General features: G+C 40.8%; 1 protein-coding gene across 1 annotated transcript in view; it reads left to right on the forward strand.

Moving 5' to 3' along the window:
• The window catches only part of LOC124800576 (arginase, hepatic), a 69,986-nt gene that overhangs the window by 28,123 nt on the left and 17,674 nt on the right, over nucleotides 1-24,189 (forward strand). Inside the window, exons 4-6 of the mRNA XM_047263006.1 lie at nucleotides 4,703-4,977; nucleotides 10,954-11,010; nucleotides 13,020-13,201. Of these exons, the coding sequence (XP_047118962.1) occupies nucleotides 4,703-4,977; nucleotides 10,954-11,010; nucleotides 13,020-13,201 (514 nt within the window). The remainder of the gene's footprint in view (nucleotides 1-4,702; nucleotides 4,978-10,953; nucleotides 11,011-13,019; nucleotides 13,202-24,189) is intronic.

Below are 24,189 nucleotides of genomic sequence, written 5' to 3' on the forward strand. Positions count from 1 at the left end.
TGACTTTTTCGGTCCTTCAGAAAACGTGATCCACTCTTTATTTGAATTTAAATGCTCGGTAGACTTCTCGTGACTTTTGAGATACGAAGCAACCTGCCGCCAGTCCCTTATACTGTTCTTTACAATTTTTACTGTAGATGACAAAAAAAGTTTGCAACAAAAACAGAACACAGTATCCTTGCTCTTTGAGTACACCAACCAATGTCGATCTGCTTCTTGTAAATTCTTCAAAGAATAGCTGTAGTGCACAGGGCTGAAACGCCGGTTGTTCACATTTTTAGGACATTCTTCAGCTTCCTTAATGCACTCGGGAGGACCTCGCATGACAAAAGTCGTTTGAATGCAGTCACTAATAATTTCCGGCCATCTTCCGGGATCTGAGTCAATTGTGTCATCCAGTTTAGGCTTGCCTTCAATCCCTTCTCTGGTGATGAGTACCTTGGCTGATGTTCCTCCAGTATTTTCTGAATCAGGTTGCCTAATTTCAGTTCTGCCTGATGTTTCAATCTCGGAGCTTTCCTCACAAAGCAGGTCTTGAGTCCAGGCGAGGTCTGTTGAATATGTTGTGGATGGCCCACCATCAGCATTGCTACTGTATGCAATGGTTGCAGTACTGTGTTCGTCAACTTTCTGGTCATGTCCTGAAGATAAAGATGTAGCTGCAGTAGCTCCACTAGTTTCTGTACTTTCAGGATCTATTTTTCCACCCTCGCCACTGCTAGATCGTTCTCTCTTTGGCTTCTTATCATCGTCTTCCTTCAGTGCCCGTCTTTTCCTATATTCACTGCCAGACAGTCTTTTTCTACCGTCGGACATGTTTCGATCCAGTCTGTAAAGAACGATTACGTGGAACTAACTGTTGATGTCAGTGTACTAACTTTATTTGCAACACACTTCGCAGACAATTTCCTGATATTCCACTGCACATAAACGAAAATTATATTAGTTTAGGATATACTGTTCAGGAGATGAAGTCATAAGAACTGAGCCATGTGAAATTGAATTTCAGGCCAAATTTCACTACAGACACTCGTGAAACGGTTGAAGAGTGGGGCGGAAGACTATGAAGAGAGGAAGAGTAAGGAGATGCAGTAACATAGTAATGCAATAAATACACACCCGGGCATCGACGGGTACTAATGCTAGTCGAAATAGATTAACTCACAGCACTGCGGTTGTTCATTTCAAAGAACTGACACTCGTCATCTGTCGTAATTTCCATGTGTCACTTCTTTCGTGTCTGATTATGGTGTAAGGGGTAACAAATTAGTCTTCGCTGTATCACTTCACTTTTCTTCATTTTATTTTCATTCTTGCTATTGGGACGACATGTGCTTATTTGCCGACTTGCCAATTTTTGAAGTAACAGATCATAAGAAAAATAAATTTTCCTATTCTGCAGTCTTGAAATAGAAAAATTCTAACTTGTGAGTAATGTGCAATCGCAACACTAATTGTACATTATATGAAAAGCACTTACCTATTACATCCCAAGTTGCAGGAAATTTGAACCCAGCAATTCTTCTGTTCGTACGAAACGCAATGAAAGTGCTTCTGACCAATCTTGACCCCCTCGGCAACTACTGAAACGAATTCTGTAGTTTTCGTTGTAGAGAATGCAACAATAACAATTGCCTGGAAAGGTGAAGTGGTGACGTGGCCGTGCCAGGAACTAGGTCACATGATGAGGTACAGCGAGGCTACAGTTAAACTAGTGCCCAAGAAGAAGAAGAACAAGAAGAAGCAAGAAGCTCACAATAAGTATGTGACCGATGATATGGATAAATGTATTATCAGGCAGCAATTTCTATGGCATTACGAACAATAGAAAGAAATACGAACTTTGCAAAAACTTCACAACTTTTGTCAAACAGAAATGAGATTCAAAGCTAGCAAGGAAACCCTTAGAAGCAATGTTCTGTGTATGGATTTTCGTTTGAGAAGGTGTCAGACTTGACGTTTTGTTTTGTGGGCCAGCTGTTGTGGCCAAGGGGGGGGGGGGGGGCAGATTTGCCTTGCCTTGGAAAGTGCCACCCCGTGCGGCCACACTTTTCACACGTGCCTTGTGCCGGCCCTTGATGTATGCCCTATCGGTACCAATCCTTGTCCTGGTGGCGGAGCCAGTGCTTCACTGTGTGAATCACCTCCTCATTGTCCTCAAAATGTCTTCCAACTTCCGAGTCATAATGCATCTGTCCTCGTGAATAACAACATCAGCTCTCTGCAACATGTCAGATGTGACAGCTGTGGATGGTCTCCCCGACCACTGCAAATCGTATAGCTCTACCGAACCGCTTTCTGATGACCTCACCCCCTGTGCCCAACGACTAACAGTACTTCTGTCGACAGCAGGTCTTCCATAGACTTTACACAAGCGATTTTTGAATATTCCCCACAATTTATTTCTCTGCAGTGGAAATTCAATGATGGCACATTGCTTGTAACATGCATCACCTACAGATGCCTATTTGAAACTGTCCCGTAGCTACGCCATCTGTCATAAGTAACAGAAACTTGGCGTGCTCGCTCAGGAGACTTCAGATAATACATACAAAACATTTTGCACTCATAGCATTGTTTTCAGCCGAGAAAAAGAAATATGTAGTGCATTACTTTCTGGGCAACCCTCGTACTATTTGAGCTTACTCTCTTGGAACAAAAGATTTTCATTGGCACTCAAAATAACTTACTTTAATAAGCCATGTTGATGAAATCATTCATAGACAGATTTTCTACCTACTTGGAAAGGAAATCATTGCAATCTATAAAACATTTTACTACCATATGATTAGTGAAATATAAACAGTACCTTTACCAGTTTTATGAAACACCAAATTGAAAAAGATGTATTTTTTAATTTTTAGTAACTTTCCATAATTCCATACTTAAGATGATAAATCCATAACAATTATGGACAACCCATAATAGTTGACAGCCATGCACAGTGAAAAAAAAAAAAGGTAAAAAAAGTACAAAACATGTCACTTTTGACAGATATTAGCATAAAGATTTTAAAAAATTCTTCTTATTTGTAAACATTTAAATTTTGATTTTAATCAACCCTTTTCTGAGAGATACTGAAGCCGTTTCTGAAGAAGAGAAATTTGTTAACATCGAGTATAGGTTTAAGTGTCAGGAAGTCTTTTCCAAAAGTATTTGTTTGGAGTGTAGCCATGTATGGAAGTGAAACATGGACGATAAATAGTTTAGACAAGAAGAGAATAGAAGCTTTCAAAATGTGGTGCTACAGAAGAATGTTGAAGATTAGATGGGTAGATCACGTAACTAATGAATAGTATTGGGGAGAAGAGGAATTTGTGGCGCAACTTGACTAGAAGAAGGGATCAGTTGGTTGGACATGTTCTGAGGCATCAAGGGATAACCAATTTAGTATTGGAGGGAAGTGTGGAGGGTAAAAGTCATAGAGGAAGACCAAGGGATGAATACACTAAGCAGATTCAAAAGGATGTAGATTGCAGTAGTTTCTCAGAGATGAAGAAGCTTGCTCAGGATAGGGTAGCATGGAGAGCTGCATCAAACCAGTCTCTGGACTGAAGACCACAACAACAACTTCTTTTCTTTTTAGATCCATAATATTATTTTTGAGATACATGTTGTTACGTTTTAAATGAAGTTGAGCAATTGAAACTCCAGGTAGGAATACCAACGATGTGTAAAGAAGGCACGTCAAGTTGCAGATAGGCACAATTAAGACACTTATGGAGACACTTACACAAAGCTTTCGGCCATAGCTTTCATCAGCAAAAGAATAACATGCACCATTCATACACAGAAGCAAGCACATCTCATGCATACATGACCGCCAACTCTGGCAGCTCAGTCCAGAATGCAGCTATCACATGGGATGGAAGCAGCAGTCTGAAGGCCTGTCAAAAGTTAGACAGATAGTAGTGTTGTGGTTGATAACGAGGAACAAATATTTCACTGACACTTTACCATTGATACAAAAATCCTTGTTCTGATCTACATTTTTCAAAAAGATCAGGAGTGCTGCTTCTTTGGAAATTCCCCTTTTCTCATCTTAGAGTTTTGCTTCAGCTTTACTTATATATACCATTAACCAGCAAATAATGCCCACCCTTTTTCTTGCAGTTAACAGTATACATTCTGGAAAATACTTCCAGTTTTCTGAAACCCATGTTCAAAATTGCATCACAATCTGTAGCAATGTCTCTAATACGTAACCGGTTGCATACATACTAGTTTTGAAGGTTTGTATTGTTAGCAGCTACAAAGAACATCAGGTAATTGCTTTAAAACATTTGTAAAATTAATTTCAAACTGTCAAGTCCTGGGAAGAAGAATCCATGTAGTGGAAAGAGTTATGGTAACCACTTCTGTATAACTGAGGCATGAGGCATTGAGTAATCATTGGGTACATAAAATAGGATTGAAAATGGTGCTGAGCTTTGGACAGGGCTAATTGATACAAAACCTTCAGACATACATCACCTACATTTCCTGGCTGACTACATTGCCCCACTTCTGTATTCCCTCCCCCACTCCCCACTATCCCATAGTGTAAGAATTGTAAGAAAATGAAGTTAATTTTTCTTACTATTTCACAAATTTTTGTCTCGAAAGATGTGTTGTATCCATAGTAAATCTGTACTGAATTTTCTACTATACATGGTCACAGACAGACGGTCTCATGTTTCTACAAGTACTGTTTTGACAACAGGTATCAAACCATGTGCGGGAAATTGTCTCGAGCGGTCACATGTGCCTCACAATTGGTGGGGACCATTCAATTACGGCTGGCTCCATCACTGGCAGTGTTAATGGACTGGGAGATAAGCTACCAATTATACTATGGATTGATGCCCATGCAGACATTAACACAATGTCCACTAGCCCATCAGGAAATGCACATGGCATGCCTGTTGCTCTTTTACTCAAAGAGATTGCCGAGACATGGCTTCCAGACTTGCCTGCAATGGAGTGGTTGGTGCCCAAGTACGTATTTATAATTTTTAATGTGCATAAGTTTTAAGATTTTTGTGAGAAATGATTTGAACTTCTGCCTGTCTCTCACAAGTGAGCAAGGAAACTTTGTAGGTATATTATTTTGAAGGAAATATGCATTTGCAGTTCACAAAATAAAGTAAATAATTTGTAGATGTACTCAAAAAAATTATAATTCCAGCAAATAGTTTTATTACATTTAACTGTTACTATAAAGTTCCCAATACTTCCACCTCCTTAAGCATTAATGAATGTTTGACTTTCCTTGTTTAAATTAAAGGAAAGGTAAACTGTTTTCTGTGCAGACATAATACATTTTGTGAATTGTGTTTTATTTATCTCATGACATACATTTGCAATCCATTTGGTTTGCGTACAGGAGCCATGTCAAAAATTTATAAAACAGTTACAATGATTTTTCCATTAATAAATAATAGCACTATAACAAATAATAACACTATATTTCTTGGAACGTGTAGCACATTGTATCCAGCTCAAATTTCCAGTTTGTCCCGCATGATTCACCCACTGAGTAATAACACTTCAATGCCAGTACATCATATAGCTTTCTTTTAAAGAACCCAAATTCATCTGCTTCAACTTGTTCCCTCGGCATACAATCTGAGGCGGTGGGTGGGGAGCATAAAATTTTCGTTTCTAGTATCATGTGAATGGACAAAATGGTTTCCCTCAAATAATTCATGTCTGGTGTACAAAAATACAGGGTTATTACAAATGATTGAAGCGATTTCACAGCTCTACAATAACTTTATTATTTGAGATATTTTCACAATGCTTTGCACACACATACAAAAACTCAAAAAGTTTTTTTAGGCATTCACAAATGTTTGATATGTGCCCCTTTAGTGATTTGGCAGATATCAAGCCGATAATCAAGTTCCTCCCACACTCGGCGCAGCATGTCCCCATCAGTGAGTTCGAAAGCATCATTGATGCGAGCTCGCAGTTCTGGCACGTTTCTTGGTAGAGGAGGTTTAAACACTGAATCTTTCACATAACCCCAAAGAAAGAAATCGCATGGGGTTAAGTCGGGAGAGCGTGGAGGCCGTGACATGAATTGCTGATCATGATCTCCACCACGACCGATCCATCGGTTTTCCAATCTCCTGTTTAAGAAATGCCGAACATCATGATGGAAGTGCGGTGGAGCACCATCCTGTTGAAAGATGAAGTCGGCGCTGTCGGTCTCCAGTTGTGGCATGAGCCAATTTTCCAGCATGTCCAGATACACGTGTCCTGTAACATTTTTTTTGCAGAAGAAAAAGGGGCCGTAAACTTTAAACCATGAGATTGCACAAAACACGTTAACTTCTGGTGAATTGCGAATTTGCTGCACGAATGCGTGTGGATTCTCTACCGCCCAGATTCGCACATTGTGTCTGTTCAATTCACCATTAAGAAAAAATGTTGCTTCATCACTGAAAACAAGTTTCGCACTGAACGCATCCTCTTCCATGAGCTGTAGCAACCGCGCCGAAAATTCAAAGCGTTTGACTTTGTCATCGGGTGTCAGAACTTGTAGCAATTGTAAACGGTAAGGCTTCTGCTTTAGCCTTTTCCGTAAGATTTTCCAAACCGTCGGCTGTGGTTCGTTTAGCTCCCTGCTTGCTTTATTCGTCGACTTCCGCGGGCTACGCGTGAAACTTGCCCGCACACGTTCAACCGTTTCTTCGCTCGCTGCAGGCCGACCCGTTGATTTCCCCTTACAGAGGCATCCAGAAGCTTTAAACTGGGCATACCATCGCCGAATGGAGTTAGCAGTTGGTGGATCTTTGTTGAACTTTGTCCTGAAGTGTCGTTGCATTGTTATGACTGACTGATGTGAGTGCATTTCAAGCATGACATACGCTTTCTCAGTTCCTGTCGCCATTTTGTCTCACTGCGCTCTAGAGCGCTCTGGCGGCAGAAACCTGAAGTGCGGCTTCAGCCGAACAAAACTTTATGAGTTTTTCTACATATCTGTAGTGTGTCGTGACCATATGTCAATGAATGGAGCTACAGTGAATTTATGAAATCGCTTCAATCATTTGTAATAGCCCTGTATAATAATCACATGTACACTCCTGGAAATGGAAAAAAGAACACATTGACACCGGTGTGTCAGACCCACCATACTTGCTCCGGACACTGCGAGAGGGCTGTACAAGCAATGATCACACGCACGGCACAGCGGACACACCAGGAACTGCGGTGTTGGCCGTCGAATGGCGCTAGCTTCGCAGCATTTGTGCACCGCCGCCGTCAGTGTCAGCCAGTTTGCCGTGGCATACGGAGCTCCATCACAGTCTTAAACACTGGTAGCATGCCGCGACAGCGTGGACGTGAACCGTATGTGCAGTTGACGGACTTTGAGCGAGGGCGTATAGTGGGCATGCGGGAGGCCGGGTGGACGTACCGCCGAATTGCTCAACACGTGGGGCGTGAGGTCTCCACAGTACATCGATGTTGTCGCCAGTGGTCGGCGGAAGGTGCACGTGCCCGTCGACCTGGGACCGGACCGCAGCGACGCACGGATGCACGCCAAGACCGTAGGATCCTACGCAGTGCCGTAGGGGACCGCACCGCCACTTCCCAGCAAATTAGGGACACTGTTGCTCCTGGGGTATCGGCGAGGACCATTCGCAACCGTCTCCATGAAGCTGGGCTACGGTCCCGCACACCGTTAGGCCGTCTTCCGCTCACGCCCCAACATCGTGCAGCCCGCCTCCAGTGGTGTTGCGACAGGTGTGAATGGAGGGACGAATGGAGATGTGTCGTCTTCAGCGATGAGAGTCGCTTCTGCCTTGGTGCCAATGATGGTCGTATGCGTGTTTGGCGCCGTGCAGGTGAGCGCCACAATCAGGACTGCATACGACCGAGGCACACAGGGCCAACACCCGGCATCATGGTGTGGGGAGCGATCTCCTACACTGGCCGTACACCACTGGTGATCGTCGAGGGGACACTGAATAGTGCACGGTACATCCAAACCGTCATCGAACCCATCGTTCTACCATTCCTAGACCGGCAAGGGAACTTGCTGTTCCAACAGGACAATGCACGTCCGCATGTATCCCGTGCCACCCAACGTGCTCTAGAAGGTGTAAGTCAACTACCCTGGCCAGCAAGATCTCCGGATCTGTCCCCCATTGAGGATGTTTGGGACTGGATGAAGCGTCGTCTCACGCGGTCTGCACGTCCAGCACGAACGCTGGTCCAACTGAGGCGCCAGGTGGAAATGGCATGGCAAGCCGTTCCACAGGACTACATCCAGCATCTCTACGATCGTCTCCATGGGAGAACAGCAGCCTGCATTGCTGCGAAAGGTGGATATACACTGTACTAGTGCCGACATTGTGCATGCTCTGTTGCCTGTGTCTATGTGCCTGTGGTTCTGTCAGTGTGATCATGTGATGTATCTGACCCCAGGAATGTGTCAATAAAGTTTCCCCTTCCTGGGACAATGAATTCACGGTGTTCTTATTTCAATTTCCAGGAGTGTATATGTAAGGATGGCAGAGTTAATATTTTAAGTTTTCTAAATAATAATCGACATGGTTCTTTGTGATTTGCAGTGCACATACTTTTAAATGATGTTTTTTCTGTATTTTTAGTATCCGCACTATGTTTGTCGAGTTACCACTAACAGCAATACCATGCCTAATAATGAGTTTGAAGTAGCTTGTATATGCTAGTTTTCGTGTGTCCATGTCAGTTACAGTTGATAATATTTCCATTGCAAATGCAAAGCTGCTCAGTTTGTTTGCCAGGTATTTAATGTGTGCCTGCTAGCGTAAATTTTTAACTACATTTAAACCTAAGAATTTGACTGAGTCAACTTCTATACCTTTGTTGTTGTGTACAATCTTAATCTGCTCACATTTTGACTGTTTGGTTTTGAACTGCATCACATGAGTCTTAGATATATTTAGATTCAACCCATTTAGCTGCAACCAAGTTTCTAAGGTACTGAGAGTACTGATCACAGATTTGGGAAATTTTTTTTTTAAGCCTGATCTTTAACTAAGACAGAAGTATGATCTGCGAACAGAACTGATGGGAGCTGATATTTAATAGTAAGTCATTAACATAAAAGAGAAATAGGACTGGGCCTAATATGGAGCCTTGTGGAACACCTTGAGATTTTTTTTTTTTCCAGTCAGAAAAATAATATGCACCATTTGAAGAAATGCTAACTCTCTGCTTTCTGTTGGGTTAGTAGGATTTAAGCCATTGTAGGGCACTGCCGCTAATGCCATACTTTTCAAGTTTGTAAACAAGCAATGCATGATTTACAGAATCAAACGCCTTTGTGAGGGTGCAGAAAATTCCTGCCACCTTATTTCTCTTGTCTAATGATGTACCTATTTTCTCAATGAAACTGTTTACTACATCTATGGTGTTTTTCCCCTGATGAAAACCAAATTGATTGTTTAGAATAACAGAATATTTTGCAATGAAGTTTTGGATTTGTGCAACAGCAAGTTTTTCAAATATTTTAGATAGGACTGGGAGAATCGAGATAGGACGATTATCTCCCATGATCTCTCTTGATCCTTTCTTGAAGAGTGGTTTGACTTCAGCATATTTCAGTACCTCTGGGAATGGCCCTCTTCAAAACATTGATTTATTATTTGAGATAGTGGGTTTGCAATTCTGTTGTGTACCACCTTAATAACTTTGGTAGGTATTCTATCCAAACCTGCACATTTTTTGTTTCTTAATGTTAGAATAGCATTTTCTAGATCCTCCACAAAAACTTTTAAGAATTTTGTTAAGTTTTCAGAGTTTTCACATAGGCCAAAGGGGTTTACTTTGTTGTAATAATATGTTACATCTACAGCAGACTTTGCTACATTTATAAAGAATGCATTAAAGTACTCTGGTATTTGAGTTGGATTTACAATAGTATTTCCTTCAATGTCAATTTTTGAAATTTTTTGGTTACAGGCTTTAACACCTAACTCAGATTTAATGACTGACCACACAGCTTTTGTCTTATCTTTATTATTTAAAATTAGCCTGTTATTTGACAGTTGTTTTGCTGCCCTGACAACTCTTTTAAATATGGTTTTATACAGTCTAAGATATTTAATGAAATCAGTATCTTTATTAGATTTTAGTTCTCTGTGAAGTTTCATTATTGATCTTTGCCTAGTGACGATAGTTGATATTAATCTACATTTCTTTTTCGTTGTAATGTTCTCATTGTAATAATTTTCTTTACATGTATTGTGGCAGAAATGAAACTTGTTTATTTACAGGCAATAGCCAGCATCCAGTCGTTGAACTCTTATTCATTAAATTTACTTTAGAGTCAATACAAAAACTCCCATTACTGTTTTATTTTCTGTTTGCTTCCTGTCACAGGTCATCAATATTTGACAAAGGACATTTATCATCTGGACTGTTTGTTATTAAATGTATTTATTCATGGCAGTCACAGTTTTGGCCTATTAGATTGATATCAAGTGATAACCACTAGGAATTGAATTGTTCTTTTTGAGAGGATACTGTCTTTGTGTCAACCATGTCTATACGTTGTATTACTATACACATGGACTTTGTAAACTTGCTTGACTTGAGGATAATGTATGTGTATATATTATTAGAGAATTTATCTAAAAACAAAGATGATGTGACTTACCAAACGAAAGCACTGGCAGGTCGATAGACACACAAACAAACACAAACATGCATATGAAGAGGCAAAGGCAATTGTGGTCACATGATACTTCATAGAAAAGCTAAGAAATAAGTATATGGTTCAGAATAACATGCCCACTTATCAAATGCATAACTATGGTTTACTATTTTTAGCCTTTAGTACTGTTCTTTTAAAAAAAAGTTTTCCTTACTGCTTAGTAATGAAGGCCTTAGAGTATAAATAAATATCTGACTTTCTTTGAAATATTTCTTGTGTACAGGAATCAATAACAGTTTAAATCCCTTTGCTTTTCTTTATAGGCTCTCTGTGAAAGACATTGGCTACATTGGTCTACGTGATGTTGACTCAGGCGAAAGGTATGTACATTACATGCAAATGATTCAACATCATGTGGCAATTTTGAAGGAAAAATGAGAATAGATTAAGAAAACTTTTCTTGACAGTAGTATATTATGAAACCTTCATGTACATTTTTTGATTGGACCTAATTTTTTTACTATTGAATGAAAGAGCAGAAGTGGTCCACAAAAAATACATTCTGTATATCTGTTAATTATTTACTCGCTACTTTTTAGTCTTTGAAGAAGTCTGTGATCTAACTAAATTACAGAAATTATGGTGAGGAAAGTCCTAACAGAAAGTAAATAACTTTGGAGAAATGGAGCAACTCACCAGATACTAGAAGCATTAAGTTGTCGGCAGGTGCACATAAAAATTGTGGCAGCTGAATACACAGTGACTGAAGTTCGGCCGGTAGACAGGGCTGAGGGGTTGTGCTGGGTGGCATAGGTAGCAGGAATAAGAGGTGGGAGGGAGGATTGGGGAGGGGTGGCTGATGGCCCAGAGGGAGGTAGCAGATGTGCAGGATAGGCATGCAGTATGCAACACACACAAGCACCTGAGCTAATAAGTTTGTGTGGCATGTGATGATCATGATGATGATGATGATGATGATGATGACTATGATGATGATGATGATGACGTGGTGGAGAGGATTTGGAGGGTGTGTAAGACAGAGGAAGGGGAGACTCTAGGGTAGAAGGTGTGGGTGCATTGGGTTAGTGGAGACTGAGGCCAGGAGGATTATGAGAGGGAAGGATGAGCTCCAAGGAAAAGTCCCGATGCTGGGGGGAGGGTTCAGGTGTCCTGGTTTCAACTGGAGGCTCTGTATCGTATTCTGTTGTGAGCATCTTCCTTCATCTGTTTGTATTTTCATCCATTTCTAACGTTGTCCGTCATTCCAATTCCCTTCTTACCTCTCTGTCTCATTCCTCCCACTTTTCCCACTATAATTATTTGTTGCAGACAATTCCTACACTGTAGAGGTCCCAGTCAAGACTTGTTTTCTTTCTCTGATTGCATCCAGTAATATTCTCTGTTCTCCTATTTTCTTCATTATTTCTTTGTTTTTAAGTCTGTCAGTCCACTTCACTTTTAAGCATTATTCTCCATAGCCACATTTCAAAACTTTCTATCATTCTTCTTAACCATCCCTGATTCATCACTTTATAACACAACACTTAGCAAATCTTTTTGTCAGCTCCATTGAAATTCTTCTGGCCATTGGTAACTGCTTCACTCTTTCTAATGCTCTTTTTCCCGCCTCCGTCGAGTAGACCGTTTGCCGGGTGCAAGTCTTTCGATTTGTCACTTCGGCGACTTGTACGCTGATGGGGATGAAATGATGATGATTAGGACAACACAACACCCAGTCCCTGCGCCGTGAAAATCTCCGACCCAGCTAGGAATCGAACCCGGGCCCTTAGGATTGACATTCTGTCGCGCTGCCACTCAGCTACCAGGGGCAGACATTTATAAATAATAATGTATAGAATAGTAATAAATAAATGCAATAGGAGTAAGAGAATAATAATAAGAGGTCTGCCATAAGCAACAGCTATTATAACTATTGTGATGGAGGGATGTCCACTATAGCATTTGTTCTCTCAGAGGCAGACAGTATTATGCAAGAGAAAAAAAATGAGGATTTTTTTTAAGCACAAAAATCATTGATATGTGGAGTATTGTGTTATGATCATGATTTTCTTAAATAATGACTGCAGGAAAATCATTAGAAATGACACAAACAGAGGGAAAAGCACTGTCACTTAGCCAAATATCAGGGAGAGGGTAATTAAACAATAAACCTGAAGAATAGTCTAATACAGGAGTGGCACATTAAAATTTCATTGTAAATAAAAAGAGATAAAATATGGCATTTTGTAAAGGCAAATTGTTACTTCTTTCACTGCCTTGAGAGCAATAGCGCCAGTGTTCATATGTGGTATTAAGTCTTAGACAGAATAAATACCTTATGCATGGAGAGATCAGTAATTACATTAATCAGCTGATTATTTTCTTGTAGGAAATTCCTGTCTGATTGTGGTATATTAGCATATAGCACAGAGGAAGTAGAACGTTATGGTGTTTCAGATATAGTACAGGCTGTACTTGCAAAACTTGACCCAAGTGGGTCTCGTCCAATTCATATGAGTTTTGATATTGACAGCCTAGATGTGAATGAAGCGCCAGCTACTGGAACCCCTGGTAAGTTGTCTCCAGTTACTACTTGATAAATGTGCACACATTAGTAAAAGTTAATTCTTGTGTCTTATAAACTAGTTATAGTTATATCATACATTTATTTGCAATGGAGTCTTTAATTTTAATAATATTATTTCATTGTTTTCCTGAAAAGAAATGCACTCAAACTAGCCATTGTATCAATTGATCTTGCCCCATCACTTAACACATTGACTGCCACGTGAGTTAAATATAACTCACAGGAAGTGTTCCCTTCAGCCCACGTGAAGTAAATACAACTTCTCCGTGGTACAGTTGTAACTCACAGGAGCGTTCTGTGACTTGGTGTTATAGTAGGCTATGGCCCCAGTAACAAATCATGTTCGTGGTCTACGGTTTTCAAGAACTCGACAGTAGTTATTGACATTTGAATTCGTGAGTTATATATAACTTACATTGCTCAGTCGTATTGGACTTCTCCTCTTTTTATTATTTATTTATTATTTAGTTTGACATATTACTTACACAGTCGATTGCAAATCACATACAGTTTTATTTACATTCTTCAACTCTAATTGCAACAACAATAAAACTGAAAAATTTGGGTCATTCCACTTTGTTTCTCTAACACCTGTATGCATTTTGCTTTATGAAAAAACACACTATGCAAATATATGAGTCACAATTCTTACATTTCCATGCAGTTTGTTTGCATTTCTTGACAGCTTGCTCTTGTCCAAATTCATTCTTCATTTTTTTGTAGCACACTGTACACCTACGTCTGGCTGCACAATCTGCAGGTAACGTGGTGGCTTTGGTGAGAGATGTCTCAGGCTCATCGGCATCTCCTGTATGGAGCAGTCTCAAAGTCACTTCCTCTTTGAATTCTGTGGTTGAGATCTTCTTTTTGTTGATGTGTTGGTAAATCACATGAGCATTTACCAGTGCTGACCCTGTCAACAATTCAATTGCAAACTTCCTGTACCATTTCACACACCACCTTAGACAATGCAAGTACGACTTCATTTGGTCAGAAAGATCTATAAAAGACTTTGATTGATTATAGTCAATTATCATTGCTGGTTTTTTCTTTGTGCCCTTCCTGGTTTGAACTTCTGCTTCTTCTTCCCCACGAACAGTACTCAGCATCAGAACATTCCTCTTATCTTTCCATTTCAGTACTACTACACCTGTGGTACTTTGCTTTGTGTTCCCCCTTCTTCAGTTTTGCCTGTACAACATCATGAGGATTCAGTTTTCTGTTTGATCTTAGAGTACCAACTAAATGTGTTGATTGCAAGAAGCTGGTGTGCTAGATGAACATTTGTGTAAAAATTGCCTGTATGTAAGATTCTGCCCTCATTTAGTAATCCACTCATAAGGCTCATAACAACAGAAGTGGCAAGAGGAACACCAGGATTCACATTCTTCCCACAGTAAACTATCACATTCAAGATGTAGCCACCCTTCAGACAAAGTTTGAACAATTTAATTCCGAATTTATGGAGCTTATTCTTTATATACTGAATGAAACTTAGTCTTCCGCGAAATGGCACAAGTGTTTTGTCAATGCAAACTTCTTTCTCTGGCACAACTGCACATTGAAATCTCTGCAGTAATTTTTCTATAAGAGGTTGAATTTTGAATAAGCGGTTTCTCAGTGGGCACTAGTTATCGGAAAAATGCCACATACATAAAAGCAGTTCAAAACGATTGCGTGACATTGTTGTGATAGAGCATATTTCTTGACCAATAATTTGGAATCCTCAGTTTTACATTTAGTGACATCCATAAGAAAAATCCTAAAAATTGTTCAATTTCAGTTTTTCTGACATCAATCCACTTTTTCAGTCATAGATTAACAGTTACTGAATGACTTTCTAAGACTTGTTTTGCGTACAAATATGTTTGTTGAGTTACATATTCTAAAATTTCATCAGTTACAAAATATTTGAATAAATCGTATGGTGTCTTGCCTTTGAGAGTTAGTGCAACAGAAGCATTTATACCAGAACAGGAATGAATAAATGTAAAGCTTTTCATATTTTTACCCGTAAATGGCCCCAGACATTCTCATTAGAATTTGTTCTAAGTGTGCCATCTTCATCTTCAGAACTTTCTGATATTGCATTTACTTCAATTGAACTTGAATCAACTGCAGTAGTTATGGTGCTAACATGGTTAGAGGTGCTTTGTTGCCTGGTTTTTACAGCTGTGAAGTCTGGTTCTTTGACTTAATGTGGCCATAAAACTCTTCTTCCTACATTCACTGATGTGATTCCATCATCAGAACTTCCGGTTTCACATCCGATCTCCTCTGGTAAAAACTCGTCTGAACTATCACCAAATAAAGACACAGAATCTTCATCACTTATGTCCATAACTTTATCTAAAAGCCTCTTAAATACTGGGGCCGCCATTTCAAATGGATTACCAAATTCGTGTTTAACACATTGACTGCCACGGTATAGTTGGGTTACTGACTCCTTGGGGCCATTTACTTTTTTTCAATATCCTGCTTTAGTTTGCTCCAAGTAAACTTGTTAAGTGCAAATAAAGTGAACATATTGCATTTTAGTACCTTTTTTAAATTTTTTTGTGTGAGTTACATATGATTCACATGGCCCCAGAGTAAAGGTACCAGGTGTGTCATTTGCTATATCGCTAATAATTTTAGGTTTGTACTCCTGTCAGTTTTTCATTACACAGCATTTTTCTGAGTGAATACTTTCTGGGTGAGTCCTCTTTTGGTTTCCAGCAGAGTGCTGAATTTGAAATCTCCTTCATTCCTTCCCATGAATATTACTTGCACAGTGACATTAAATTCAGTTGAATATTTTCACAAGATAATTTTTCATTTATACTAATGCATAATGCTTCTTTATTGTAGTTTTTGCAACAAGCATTCTTTTCTATAGAATCTCAGAGTGAGGAATGACTGTTAATGAATTCTAGACAACATTATTATAGTCTCACCTGCAAATGGTGTTGTGCTGATACCACTGATAACACTCTTAAGGCGTTTCAATGTATTTTTCCTGAATGTGATTCAGTCATTGCAAGCGACAAGAGGCTGTATGTGTGATGACACTGCAATATACTTAGCTGTGATAAGTGAAAGAGATCATCGCAGATGACATTAAGCATCTTTGCAGCTGTCTGCATAGTGACTGTTGTTATTTACAGTGGTTGTTTATCCTCTTTTTCTTTGTTTATCCTGTGCTTGCATAGTACAGTTAAATATTGAATACTGAACAATGTTTATTGTGAATGTGAGCATAAGATGAGTTCCCATAGTGTTGACTCCAAAAAAAGAAAGAGGCGAAGGATAATGGTAAAATGTAGAGTCACCTAAAGAATGGATATGTTGATGCAAGCACTAGAAATGGGAATTGGAACAGAAGAAGGCTTACTGCTCAACCGTATATCACCATCCACGACTTTTAATTCACTGCAAAAGATACGTCAGACGAAAATACCCAAGAAAGATGTATGTCGGTGCGACACTTAAATGTTGATGCAACCTTAGCTTTGGTCTAAGTGAACAGTTGAGGGAGAAGTGATCTTGCCAGCACCCATGCCAGTGATTGTTCTGGAGCTATGCACCCAGTTTGCCCAGCAACTCATTCTCAGAGCATTCAGCATAACACTCCTGGCAGCAAGGAAACCAGCAGGTGTTTTTGCACAAAGGCCTTGCAAGCACAAGCCATGTGTGGCACAGAGATTGCACCATGCACCTCCTCCGGTTTCGCCATATTCAGGGCCATACAGAGTAATTGCACGTGAGAGGCAAACTTTCAAAATTGAAAGAGACGGTAAACGGGAGACTGTCAGTCGAGCAACTCAAGCCTGCATAAATTGATGAGCATACATCCCCTTTGCATACCACAACATCACATTCCTATGAGGAGGCAGGGCTCTTGGCACCAGTAGACGACACTGAAATGTGTACCTTGGACCAGAAACAGTCTTCACCTGTACCAGCTGTTTTCTTATGTAAACATACTCTGCAAGCCACTATGAAGTGCCAGGCAGAGCATAATTACCATTGTACCAAATGTTATGGTTTCTTTCCGTGTTGCTATTGTTGTGGTCTTCAGCTCAGAGACTGATTTGATGCAGCTCTCCATGCTACTCTAACCTGCGCAAGCTTCTTCACCTCCAAGTAACTACTGCAGCCTACATCAATCTGAATCTGCTTAGTGTGTTCATCTGTTGGTCTCCCTCTACTATTCTTACCTTCCACGCTGCCCTCCAATACTAAATTGGTGATCCCTTGATGCCTCAGAAACATGTCCTACCAACTGACCCCTTCTTCTAGGCAAGCTGTGCCATAAATTCCTTTTCTCCCCAATTCTGTTCAGTACCTCCTCGTTAGTTACGTGATCTACCCATCTAATCTTCAGCCTTTTAGCCTTTTTCTGTAGCACCACACTTCGAAAGCTTCTATTCTCTTCTTGTCTAAACTATTTATTGTCCATGTTTCACTTCCATACATGGCTACACTCCATACAAATACTTTCAGAAAAGGCTTCCTGATACTTAAATCTATACTTAATGTTAACAATGTCAAAGGAAGAAAGTTGCTACTCACCATATAGCGGAGATGCTGAGTCGCTATAGGCACAGTAAAAAGATTCACACAATTAAAGCTTTCGGCCATTAAGGCCTTTGTCAGCAGTAGACACACACACACACACACACACACACACACACACACACACACATACACACACACACTTGCACACACATCTGCAGTCTCAGAGAGCTGAGACCACACTGCGAACAGCAGCACCAATGCATGATCGGAGTGGCGACTGGGTGGGGGTAAGGAGGAGGCTGGGGTGGGGAGGGGGAGGGATAGTGTGGTGGGAGTGGCAGACAGTCAAGTGTTGCAGTTTAGATGGGTGGCAGGAGAGAAGGTGCGGAGGGGGGAGGGGTAAGTAGTGGAAAGGAGAGAAATAAAAGAAATTAAAAGACTGGGTGGGGCCGTTAGTCACTGTCCTCACCCATCCAGCCCCCTCCCTGTTCCCATTCCAGCACTACACAGCCGTCATTTTAATGCCGCACCATCTTTTTAATTTATTTTATTTCTCTCCTTTCCACTACTTACCCCCTCCCCCCTCCACGCCTTCTCTCCTGCCCTCCATCTAAACTGCTACACTTGACTGCCCGCCACTCCCACCAAACTAACCCTCCCCCTCCCCGCCCCAGCCTCCTCCTTACCTCACCCAGTCGCCACTCCCATCATGCACTGGTGCTGCTGTTCACAGTGTGGTCTCAGCTCTCTGAGACTGCAGACGTGTGTGTGTGTATATATGTATATATATATATATATGGGGGGGGGGGGGAGGGGGTGTACTGCTGACAAAGGCCTTAATGGCCGAAAGCTTTAATTGTGCAAATCTTTTTATTGTGCCTATCGTGACTCAGTATCTCCGCTATATGGTGAGTAGCAACTTTCCTTCTCTGATATTGTTACATTCCATCCTGGATTCTCAATGTTAACAAGTTTCTCTTCTTCAGAAACGTTTTCCTTGCCATTGCCAGTCTACATTTTATATCCCCTCTGCTTCGACCATCATCAGTTATTTTGCTTCCCAAACAGCAAAACTCATTTACTACTTCGACTACATCCCATTATCCTTGTTTTTCTTTTGTTGATGTTCATCTTATATCCTCCTTTCACCGAGCGAGGTGGTGCAGTGGTTAGCACACTGAACTCGCATTCGGGAGGACGATGGTTCAATCCCGTCTCCGGCCATCCTGATTTAGGTTTTCCGTGATTTCCCTAAATCGTTTCAGGCAAATGCCGGGATGGATCCTTTGAAAGGGCACAGCCGATTTCCTTCCCAATCCTTCCCTAACCCGAGCTTGCGCTCCGTCTCTAATGACCTCGTTGTCGACGGGACGTTTAACACTAACCACCGCCACCTCCTCCTTTCAAGACACTGTCCATTCCGTTCAACTGCTCTTCCAGATCCTTTGCTGTCTCTGCCAGAATTACAATGTCATTGGCAGACTTCAAAGTTTTTATTTCTTCTCCATGGATTTTAATTCCTACTCCAATTTTTTCTTTCATTTCCTTTACTGCTTGCTCAGTATACAGATTGAATAACATCGGGGATAGGCTACAACCCTGTCTCAGTCCCTTCCCAACCACTACTTCCCTTTCATGCCCCTTGACTCTTATAACTGCCATCTGGTTTCTGTACAAATTGTGAATAGCCTTTCGCTCCCTGTATTTTACCACTCCCATCTTCAGAATTTGAAAGAGAGTATTCCACTCAACATTGTCAAAAGCTTTCTCTAAGTCTACAAATGCTAGAAACGTAGGTTTGCCTTTCATTAATCTATCTTCTAAGATAATTCGTAGGGTGAGTATTGCCTCACGTGTTCCATCATTTCTACGGAATCCAAACTGATCTTCCCCAAGGTTGGCTTCTACCAGTTTTTCCATTCGTCTGTAAAGAATTCGTGTTAGTATTTTACAGCCGTGACTTACTAAACTGGTAGTTTGGTAATTTCACACCTGTCAACACCTGCTTTCTTTGGGATTGGAATTATTATATTCTTCTTGGAGTCCGAGGGTAGTTTGCCTGTTTCACACCTCTTGCTCACCAATGGTAGAGTTTTGTCAGGGCTGACTCTCCCAAGGTTATCAGTAATTCTAATGGAATGTTGTCTGCTCCTGCTGGCCGGGGTGACTGAGCGGTTCTAGGCGCTACAGTCTGGAACTGCGTGACCGCTATGGTCACAGGTTCGAATCCTGCCTCGGGCATGGATGTGTGTGATGTCCTTAGTTTAGTTAGGTTTAAGTGGTTCTAAGTTCTAGGGGACTGATGACCTCAGAAGTTAAGTCCCATAGTGCTCAGAGCCTTTTAAACCCTTTTTTGTCTACTCCCATGGCCTTGTTTAGACTTAGGTCTTTCAGTGCTCTGTCAAATTCTTCACGCAGTATCATATCTCTCATTTCATCTTCATCTACGTCCCCTTCCATTTCCATAATATTGCTCTGAAGTACATCGCTCTTGTATAGACCCTTTATATACTCCTTCCACCTTTCTGCTTTCCCTTCTTTGCTTGGAACTGGATTTTCCTCTGAGCTCTTGATATTCATACAAGTGGTTCTCTTTCGTCCAAAGGTCTCTTTAATTTTCCTGTAGGCAGTATCTATCTTACCCCTAGTGATATATGCCTCTACACCCTTACATTTGTCCTCTAGCCATCCCTGCTTTAGCCATTTTGCACTTACTATCGATCTCATTTTTGGGACGTTTGTATTCCTTTTTGCCTGCTTCATTTACTGCATTTTTATATTTTCTCCTCTCGTCAATTAAATTCAGTATCTCTTCTGTTACCCATAACGTTTGCAAATGTAGTGTGGAAAAAATGGTTCCCTAAATGCCATTGAGCTTGAGTTTAGTCTTGCCTTTGCCATGACAGTGGAAACAATGCTTAGGAGGCTGTCATACGTTCTTAGGTTCCTCACTTGATACTAGTTTTTGAAACTTTGTAAGTAGCCTTTCATAGTGGAATCTATCACTTGACATCTACCAATTCACACTTTTCAGCATTTTTGTCACACATTCCTTTGGGTCAGACTAAGTTTGACCATTCATGCTGCTTGTATTTGCATATGTTCATTAGTCTGTGTTAGTCCTATTTGGTGAAAGTCTGACACACAAGTAGCGTTACTCTAGCACCTATTGTGCTGTTATTGCTGTTTCTATAGAAGTTTCTTTACAGTGATTGTGTATCATTGAAGGTACCCCACATCATGACTTGTTCTACTAGATACATGTTGATCCAGTGTTTGGTCAACTAGTCTTTTAAACATGATCTAAAGTTCATATACGTATTGATCGTCTCATGGTGTTCTACAAAGAGGTCAGGTCTATTTGTTGTGATTAGGCAATATTATGAAAAGAATGGATTACTACTCACCATACAGTAGAGATGCTGAATTGCACATGGGCATGACAAAAAACTGTCAAACAAGTAAGCTTTCAGCCAAAAAGGCCTTCTTTGGAATCAGACAAAACACACATACACACTTTGTGTGTGTGTGTGTGTGTGTGTGTGTGTGTGTGTGTGTGTGTGTGTATGTGTGCGCGCGCGCAGATGTGCGTACAGTCTATCCTTTTCATAATAGTGTCATTATTCCATCCTGTATTTTCTGTTGTTCGTTGTAATTAGGCCTAATATGCGTCCATCATGAGTGGGCTGCTGAACTATTTGTTCTAACTGGTTTTCAGATACAGCGTGTAGTACTTTTTGCAGAATTTCTTGCCATGTCTCCCTCTTAAAAGACAGTAGTTATCCCAATTGGTTGTTGAATGATGACAGCATGATTGGGGAACATCAGTATTAGTTAACTGAAGTTTTCTGTAAAGTTTTCAGTATCATCTTTTGGATGAGAGTAACAGTTGATAGAAGGCCCAGTTGTATGTTTATGTTCACCCTTGAAACTAACTCTTGCCCATACAATTTTGCATGTAGTTCTAGTTTGTATCTTGACTGATTTGAGTTTCTTACAAGCAACTTGAGCACCATAAAGTCAGCAGACATGAAGTTTTATTTTATTTATTTATAGCCCCCCACCCCTCCCAAAAGCTGGCCAGGGTGGCCGAGCGGTTCTAGGCGCTACAGTCTGGAACCGCGTGACCACTACGGTCGCAGGTTCGAATCCTGTCTCGGGCCTGGATGTGTGTGATGTCCTTAGGTTCATTAGGTTTAAGTAGTTCTAAGTTCTAGGGGACTGATGACCACAGCAGTTAAGTCCCATAGTGCTCAGAGCCATTTTGAACCCTCCCAAAAAATAAAAATAAATTAAATTGCAGCCAGGATGAAGAAAATGATGTACTTATAATAGAGAACTGTTTGCGCCACATGAGAACATGAGGTATTCCCTGCCCTCCTCCCCCTTTCCGTCCCACCCCCTCCTCCAGATCAAAACTCCACCAGTAACAACCTATACAGATCACAAGCCAATCATGCCAGCCTTTCAAGATGTCAGTGATAAGTGTTCCCCTCAACAGTTCTAGCACATTGAATTTGTTGGTCAATTTACCATGGACTTGCATCTTATTAAAGGCACACAAAACAAAGTCACTGACTACTTTTCTCCATTTGCAATATGGTAAATATTTTGAACTGCACACAATCTCACTACGGCCCAAGCAACAGATTAACTGCAACTTTTCCTGTGTGGTCATTCCATGGGACTGAGGCTGAAGCAGGTCAAGGTACAAGATGCAAATTCTGAAATACGACGTGATGTCTCACAGCGGAGGCCGTGGCCCTACATTTCATCATACTTTCACAAAGTGGAATTTGACAGTGTCCGCAACCTGTCACGTTCAGAGCCAAGTGCCACAACTAGATTATTAACCAATTGTTTTGTGTGGCTGTTAATAAAAAAGGCCATTCAGGTATTAACTCGTGTGTCTTCGATACCATTGATGCATGGTGAGATGCCACATACATGCAGATGTTGGACATTTCTCCATGTCTCCAGTGAGGTTTGATCACATACAAATCAACCTCATTGCCACCCTGCCCCCTTCAGTAGGTTACAAGCATCTATTCATAGCAGTTGACAGATGCACAAGATGCAGACACTTTAACAGTTGCAGACATATCCTCCAGAACAGTTACAAAATTGTTTGCCATAAATTGGTTAATGTACTTTGACTGTCCCCTCCACATCACAACAGAACAGGGCTGGAAACTTGAGTCCAATTTTTTTCAACAAACTATCTAAACCGTGTGGTTTCCAATGCCATCACACTACAAATTATCATCCTGCCAGCAATGGAATGGTTTAAAGATAGCATAGAATTTCAAAGACCACTCTCATGTGTCATCAAGAGAAGTATAGAGGAGCACTTCCTCTGGTCATTTTGGACTATGGTTGGCTTATAAATCTCATATCAGTGCATTGTCAGTTCAAGTGGTATATGGGGAGCCATTGAGGATTCCAGCAGACTAGTTGACACCTTTACCACTGTCAGACCAGGTGAAACTACCAGTGTTGGTATAGCAATTTTGGGTACAAATCACCAAGCTCCAACAGCCACCTACTTAGCACCAAGGTTAACATCCAATTTTTGTACACAAAACATTGGCAGACTGCTCCCATGTCTTCCTCCACACTGATTTAGTTTGTGCCCCTCATCATCCCCTATACATTCGACCATTCTAAACGTTGCAACGTGGAGACCAAACTGTAGACATTTTGCAAAATGCTAAATGCAGCAAAGTATCTATCAAGAGACTTACACTAGTGTGGATTGTAACTGCAGGCTCAATGTCCAGCCACCAACTACTGGCCACACTTTCAACTACACCTACGACTGCTCCAGTGCGCTCAATGTCCAGCCACCAACTACTGGCCACACTTTCAACTACACCTACGACTGCTCCAGTGCCACAACCAACCAACCACCCACACTATAGTCAGACAGAGGGAGCTGGGGAAGGTGCAGGGGGGAGGGGGGGGGGGGGGCAATGCTGTATGGGAACAAGCATCAGCCAGTTAAATTTAATATACGTCTTGTGAAAGAGTCTATTGTTCACTGACTAATTTATTGTTCACCTCGTTGTATGTTCCTTTTTTCCTTAATAAATTAATTGTCAGTATATGTGAAATTAGCATAATTTGTTGTCAAAATGTCTTAGATTATGGCTTCCAACATTGCATTCACTGGCAGCTCTATTTTTTTGCAAAAATTGTATTCCTTTATTTAAATGATGAAACTTCTCCAAAACAACCTTTTATCATAGCATAATAATAGACAAACTTTGATGTTGACATGTACTAACAGTTATGTTCAGAGGAGAATGACCTGGCAGTTATTTGGGATGCCCATCCTTGTGGCCTATGCATCGTAGATGTGAAAGGTTGACTAGACTTAACTTTTCAAACTAGAAAGGATAGACTGCTACTCACTACTTACAGGAGGCATTGAGCCACAGGCAAACACAATGAAAAAGAATGCTAGAAATAT

This window comes from Schistocerca piceifrons, chromosome 1, assembly GCF_021461385.2.
Source record: "Schistocerca piceifrons isolate TAMUIC-IGC-003096 chromosome 1, iqSchPice1.1, whole genome shotgun sequence".
Classification (NCBI taxonomy): domain Eukaryota; kingdom Metazoa; phylum Arthropoda; class Insecta; order Orthoptera; family Acrididae; genus Schistocerca; species Schistocerca piceifrons.